At 37.7% G+C, this 7,500-nt stretch overlaps 2 protein-coding genes across 2 annotated transcripts in view; one reads left to right on the forward strand and one right to left on the reverse strand.

Moving 5' to 3' along the window:
• The window catches only part of grem1b (gremlin 1b), a 2,349-nt gene extending 909 nt beyond the window's left edge, over nucleotides 1-1,440 (forward strand). The window contains exon 2 of the mRNA XM_056244270.1: nucleotides 882-1,440. Within this exon, the coding sequence (XP_056100245.1) occupies nucleotides 887-1,414 (528 nt within the window). The 5' untranslated portion in view covers nucleotides 882-886 and the 3' untranslated portion in view covers nucleotides 1,415-1,440. The remainder of the gene's footprint in view (nucleotides 1-881) is intronic.
• A 4,129-nt stretch (nucleotides 1,441-5,569) lies between these two features.
• Nucleotides 5,570-7,500, reverse strand: part of LOC130078679 (formin-1-like) — a 107,502-nt gene continuing 105,571 nt past the window's right edge. The window contains 2 exon segments of the mRNA XM_056244269.1: nucleotides 5,570-5,622; nucleotides 6,781-6,862. Of these exon segments, the coding sequence (XP_056100244.1) occupies nucleotides 5,578-5,622; nucleotides 6,781-6,862 (127 nt within the window). The 3' untranslated portion in view covers nucleotides 5,570-5,577.

A 7,500-nucleotide genomic window follows, 5' to 3' on the forward strand; every position in this document is an offset into this window, starting at 1 on the left:
TGACTGTCATAACTTTGAGATAGAAAATCAAAATTACGAGTCAAAACTGTGACATACTAAAGCCAATTATGAGATGAAACATTTTTAATTATAAGTCATAATTAGATTAAAAGTAAAAATTGTCATTAAAGTCTCATAATTATTAGATAAAAAATTCGCAATTATGATAGAAAGTTAAAATTGTGACAGTCATGATTATATTTAAAAAGCTGAAATTGTCATAATTTCAATTTTCTATCTCAAAATAATGAGTCAATTTCAACTTTTTAAATATAATCATGACTGTCACAATTTTAACTGTCATAATTTCGATTTTCTAAGTCAATTATGAGATGAAAAGTAAAAAAATTATCATGAAAGACTCATAATTGATTAAAAATCCGGAATTATGACAGAAAGTGAAAATTGTGACGTCATATTTTAAAAGTTGAAATTGACTGATAGTTGGCTTATTAGTATGTCACAATTTTGACTGTCATAATTTCAATTTTCTATCCCAAAATGAGTCAATTTCAACGTTTTACATATAATCATGACTGTCACAATTGCGAATTTTTACTCTTATAATTATGAGTCTTTCATGACAACTTTGATTTATTTCATTATGATTTAGTATGACAATTTAGACTTTTAATCTCATAATTGACTTAGAAAATCTCAATTATGACAGTCAAAATTGTGACAAACATGATTATATTTAAAAAGTTGAAATTGACTGAGATAGAATATCACAATCTTGACTGTCATAATTTCGATTTTCTAAGTCAATTATGAGATGAAAAAGTTGAAATTAAAGTATCGGAGCCATCGATGTATTGTGAAGTACAGTATGAGTATGAGATTATGATTATGAGTTCTGATGTGTGATGTTCTCTCGTCAGTGCCGATGGCCTCCAGCGCTCGGATCCTGTGTGTGATCCTGTTCTCCTGGGTTCTGCTCTCGAGTCCGACCGAGTCCAAGCGGAACCGAGGCGCGATCCCTCACCCGGACAAGAGCACCCCGAACGAGTCGGACCAGAACCAGAACCAGAACCAGAACCCTCATCAGAGAGGCAGGAGCCGAGGCTCAGAGGAGGTTCTGGAGTCCAGCCAGGAGGCGCTGCACGTGACCGAGCGCCGGTACCTGAAGCGGGACTGGTGTAAAACCCAGCCGCTCAAACAGACCATCCACGAGGAGGGGTGCGTGAGCCGGACCATCATCAACCGGTTCTGCTACGGCCAGTGCAACTCCTTCTACATCCCGAGACACGTGCGCCGAGAGGAGGGAGCGTTCCGGTCCTGCTCGTTCTGCAAACCCAAACGCTTCACCACCATGAGCTTCACCCTGAACTGCCCCGACCAGCAGCCGCCGACCCGGAAGAAGCGCGTGCAGCGGGTCAAGCAGTGCCGGTGCATCTCCATCGAGCTCGACTGAGGGTCCGGGGTCTCGGGTCTGGGTCTGGGGTCTCGGGTCTCAGGTCCGGGTCTCGGGTCCGGGGTCTCGGGTCCGGGTCTGGGGTCTGGGGTCTCGGGTCCGGGTCTCAGGTCCGGGTCACGGGTCTGGGGTCCAGGCTCGGGTCCGGGTCTCAGGTCTGGGTCTCGGGTCTCGGTTCTCAGGTCCGGGTCACGGGTCTGGGGTCCAGGCTCAGGCTCGGGTCCGGGTCTCAGGTCTGGGTCACGGGTCCGGGGTCTCGGTTCTCAGGTCCGGGTCACGGGTCCGGGTCTCAGGTCCGGGTCACGGGTCCGGGGTCTCGGTTCTCGGGTCACTGCAAGAGGAGGAACACAGCAGAACCGGATCTGGACCGGGCCGACAGTAAGAACCGGAGGAAGAAGCACACGGGACATGCTCTGGGGAATACTGGTTATCACATGAGAAAAGACACCATCATTATGAGATTAAAAAGACAAAATTATGACATCAAAATTGTGACTTTCAGTCATGATTATAATATTTAGAAAGTTGAAATTGACTGTTATAATATTGAGACAGAAAATCTAAATTATGACATAATACTAAGTCCATTATGAGATAAAAAGTCAAAATTGTCATACTAAATCATAATGAGGTAAGTCAAAACTGCTATACGAGTCATAATTATGAGATTAAAAAGTCAAAATTATGACAGAAAGTCGAAATTGTGACAAAGTGAGGGACAGAATATGCTGTGGGAACACTGGTTATCACACGGGAAAAGATGGTTATGACACACTAAATCATAATGAGATAAATAATAATTATAATGTTTAAAAAGTTGAAATTATGGCAGTTAAAATTGTCACACACTAATAAGTAAATTATGAGAATAAGGTTGAAATTATGACACGTATAATTATGAGATAAAAAGTTTCAAATTTCATACTAAAAATCACAATTGTCATAAAATCAGATAAAAAAAAGTCATAATGAGATAAAAAAAAAGTTGAAGTTGACATTCTAAGTCGTAATTTATCAAAAGCCGAAATTGATAAAAGTCCAAATCTGTCATAATTGAACATGTCATTTCCATTTCATAACTGCACTCATTTACACACAAAAAATTCATCAGTTTGACTTTTTATGTCTTAATTCTAACTTTCTAAATCAGACTTTAAGTCATAATTTTGACTTAGAATGTCATAATTTCAACTTGAACAAAAGCATGATTATTGTGGTATATGTGTCATAAATGTGCTTCCATAAGCACCACACACACACAGAAGAGACGTGCGCTAACACACACATCACTCACGTCAACACTGATCATATTAGCTTTCAAAACTCTTTTTCCAGTTTTTAAGATTGTGTTAAACATGTCTGCTCTTCTACATGCGCATGAAAAGCGTCACTTCATCTTAATCTTTAGTTTCAAACAACTTTTATGATTATTAAACATGCAGAGATGCATGGAGGATTTCTACTTGTATAGATGGAAGGATAAACCGGTGATTTCTGCATGTCATCTTTCAGTGATGAGATTATGTTTGGAAACGTTCATGCTTGTTATTAACCCATATAGCCGAGAATATCTCCGTGTTTATGAACTGAAGTGCATGTTGTCACGGTGACGGACGGAGATCCTCGTTCATCTCCACGTCTACAGGTCAAACTCAAAAAATTAGAATATCGTGCAAAAGTTATCATTTTGATGATTATGGAAAACCCCAAATTCAAAATCTCAGAAAATTAGAATATTACATGAAATCAATTTAAAAAAAAAGGATTTTAAATACAGAAATGTCGGCCCTCTGAAAAATATAATCATGCATATGTATAAAAGTTATATATACTAAATATATTAGTTTCACCTTTTACTGAAATACATGAACTGTTGCACAATACTCTAGTTTTCCCGTTTCACGTGTTTCAGGACTGATAGTACGGAAGTGTATTGCATTCACTCGAGGAAAGAAATCTACTTTGTTTTTCTGAATTAACGAGTTAATTATCTCAGAATTACGAGATAATTTTTCATGGAAAAAAGTTTTGACTCTGTTTTTCTGAATTAACGAGTTAATTATCTCAGAATTACGAGATAATTTTTCATGGAAAAAAGTTTTGACTCTGTTTTTCTGAATTAACGAGTTAATTATCTCAGAATTACGAGATCATTTTTCATGAAAAAAACGTTTTTGCTCCGTTTTTCTGAATTAACGAGTTAATTATCTCAGAGTTACGAGATAATTTTTCATGGAAAAAAGTTTTTACTCTGTTTTTCTGAATTAACGAGTTAATTATCTCAGAATTACGAGAACATTTTTCATGAAAAAAAGTTTTGAGACTGTTTTTCTGAATTAACGAGTTAATTATCTCAGAATTACGAGAACATTTTTCATGAAAAAAACGTTTTTGCTCTGTTTTTCTGAATTAACGAGTTAATTATCTCAGAGTTACGAGATAATTTTTCATGGAAAAAAGTTTTTACTCTGTTTTTCTGAATTAACGAGTTAATTATCTCAGAATTACGAGATAATTTTTCATGAAAAAAAGTTTTTGCTCTGTTTTTCTGAATTAACGAGTTAATACCTCAGAATTACGAGATAATTTTTCATGAACAAAAAAGTTTTTGCTCTGTTTTTCTGAATCAATGACTTAATTATCTCAAAATTATGAGTAACTCATTAATTCATAAAAACAGAGCAAAAACTTTTTTGTTCATGAAAAATGATCTCGTAATTCTGAGATAATTAACTCGTTAATTCAGAAAAACAGAGTAAAAACTTTTTTTCATGAAAAATGTTCTCGTAATTCTGAGATAATTAACTCGTTAATTCAGAAAAACAGAGCAAAAACGTTTTTTTCATGAAAAATGATCTCGTAATTCTGAGATAATTAACTCGTTAATTCATAAAAACAGAGCAGATTTTGTTTCCTCGAGTGAATGCAATCCGCTTCCGTACGATAGTTTCCACTATGTGGAACGACTTTATTTAATGTGACGGAACGAGACACTGTTATTCATGTTTCTGCTGGTTGAGTTTCTTCATCTATTCCTCTATTTATAATATCAGATAAAAACAGTGAACGATTATATGCAGTTTAGTTGTGAAACCCAAAGCTATCACACATGTTGGTTGTACAGATGTTGTGGATAGATGGCTTGTATGAAGATCATATTAATAAAAGATCAAACATTTTCACCCCGGATCTCTTTCTCTCTCTCTCTGACAAACACAATGAAATGCTTCAAAATCGACTGAGACCACATTATGTCCGTCTAATTATTAAAAACTTGTAACTCAGATTTAGAAATGAATTTTGCATTATTGAAACACTGACAGATGATGTAAATGTGATTATGAAAAGCATCATTTCATTGGTCAAATGTGATTTTAAATGTAAATACTTTGATAATATGATGAAAATAATATGCACATTTTCATAGAATTTTTGAGAGTTTTGATTCGATTTTTCCTTTAGGATAAAGTTTATTGCACCTAATAAATGAAAAAGTATCACAAAAAATAAAATCAGAAATCTGACAATAATAATAATAATGTTCCAGGAGTTTTTAACATGTTTGACAGTGGAAACACATTTAGGCTTGTCATAAAATAACTGGATAAATTAAAGAATTCACCATATGTAAACTCACAGGGAAACATCCTTAAATCCCTCATACTATTATATCTATATTCCTTAACAAAACCTTCCTCCTGTGAATAAACAGGGCTTTGAGTCGCTCATTCACTCGTTTACACACACAAACATCATCAAATATACAGACACAGAAATATGATTCATTTCTCATCATGTTCTCAAATAAAAAAGCTCATTGCAAATGGACATGATTCACTTTCCTAAACGCAGGATATTGCATAGTGTGTGAAAGTGCGTCACACAGAAGGAGTGTGTGAAACCGACGGCGTGCGAGTGATTGTCTCTCCAGCACACACACACACACACACACACAGATGTCGGCCCTTCACATGTGTTAGTATACAGCAGAAGCGCCTCCCTCAGCTGTGTGTTTCCGGCCGTGTGTGACGAGGATGAGGCACTGCTGATGATGAAGAGACTGATGTGGCACTTCAGCCGGTACATGAGTTTAATAAGAGTCTGTCCTGCTGTCGCTGACCTGAGATCAGCCGTTCCTGTCATCAGGCGCCGGTCTCAGAGCTTCAGACGGACGGCACGCCGGCTTCTTTCTTACGCAGTCGCTCTTTCTGTCAAACACATTTCAGCAAATATTAACATCAATAATATCTGGTGAATTCAGGGATCTGAAAGCAGAAATATCATTTAATTACTAGACTAATATATTACAGTGGTTAAAACTGAAAAATTAAGATAAAAAAAAAATATATATATTTGTGTTTGTGTTTCTGCTTCTCTGTGTGTGTGTGTGTGTGTGTGTGTGTTTCTGCTTCTCTCTCTCTGTGTGTGTGTGTGTGTGTTTCTGCTTCTCTGTGTGTGTGTGTGTGTGTTTCTGCTTCTCTCTCTCTGTGTGTGTGTGTGTGTGTGTGTTTCTGCTTCTCTGTGTGTGTGTGTGTGTTTCTGCTTCTCTGTGTGTGTGTTTCTGCTTCTCTGTGTGTGTCTGTGTGTGTGTGTGTTTCTGCTTCTCTGTGTGTTTGCGTGTGTGTGTGTGTGTGTGTGTGTGTGTGTTTCTGCTTCTCTGTGTGTTTGCGTGTGTGTGTGTGTGTGTGTGTGTGTTTCTGCTTCTCTGTGTGTGTGTGTGTGTGTTTCTGCTTCTCTGTGTGTGTGTGTGTGTGTGTGTGTTTCTGCTTCTCTGTGTGTGTGTGTGTGTGTGTGTGTGTTTCTGCTTCTCTGTGTGTTTGCGTGTGTGTGTTTCTGCTTCTCTGTGTGTGTGTGTGTGTGTGTGTTTCTGCTTCTCTGTGTGTTTGCGTGTGTGTGTGTGTGTTTCTGCTTCTCTGTGTGTTTGCGTGTGTGTGTGTGTGTGTGTGTGTGTGTTTCTGCTTCTCTGTGTGTTTGCGTGTGTGTGTGTGTGTGTGTGTGTGTTTCTGCTTCTCTGTGTGTGTGTGTGTGTGTGTGTGTTTCTGCTTCTCTGTGTGTTTGCGTGTGTGTGTGTGTTTCTGCTTCTCTGTGTGTTTGCGTGTGTGTGTGTGTTTCTGCTTCTCTGTGTGTTTGCGTGTGTGTGTGTGTGTGTGTGTGTTTGTGTTTCTGCTTCTCTGTGTGTGTGTGTGTGTGTGTGTGTGTGTGACTATTAAAGCACATTATCCTTCAGAATCTGAAGATCTTTCTGCTGGTGTTGGATTTGGATTTACATGAGAATGAACACGTGTGTTATGATGAATGTAATAAACTCGTGTAAACAGCCGTACACATGTGAGGAAGAGTGTGTGTGTGTGTGTGTGTTTTTTCACCAGGCTGTTTTCGTTGATCTTCTTCGTCTCCACTTTCTTCTCCGCTGTGATTTTTTGGACTGTTTTCTGAGCTTCTTTGAGTCTAAAATGAAGGAGTATAAAATTAAAGGATTAATTCAGCAAAAAAACAAACCATTCTGTCATCCTTTACTCACTCAAACCTGTGTTTGTTACTTCTGATCAACACAAAACATACTTTTTCCTCGCAATGGAAATGAATGTTCGTTCTGAGTCGACTTTTCCTATTATACGAGTTGATTTTATGTGAGAATTAAATTTTCTGTAAAAGCACTGTTTCCATCCAAACACAGAAGACAACATCAGAGACGCTGCGACGCCATTGGTCCGCTGGTTACTTAGTCAGGAGGGATTTATTCAGTAAATGTGTTTCCACCGTAGTTTATGCATGTCTTATCGGATTTAAAAAAATGTACGTTCAAGCGTTTTTAATGTGCCGTTTTAGATCTAATGCTCATCTTGCCGTTTCCATTCATTGTTTTTTATGCAATATCCCAAAATGCACATGCAGTCACACCAAACATCATCCAGACACCAGATATAAGTTTTTATATTGTTTCACTAGTGTGTGCAGGACACTATAGTTCATTATGTAAGTGAGGAGAGCAAAATAAAGTAAACTGAGACATATTACACTCAAATATTCCTCATACAGTGACTACCAGTGACATATTTGGGAGCAAAACTGATTCCTCCACTTTG

Source organism: Rhinichthys klamathensis, unplaced genomic scaffold (assembly GCF_029890125.1).
Source record: "Rhinichthys klamathensis goyatoka isolate OS25496 unplaced genomic scaffold, OSU_Roscu_1.1 h1tg000951l_1, whole genome shotgun sequence".
Lineage (NCBI taxonomy): Eukaryota > Metazoa > Chordata > Actinopteri > Cypriniformes > Leuciscidae > Rhinichthys > Rhinichthys klamathensis.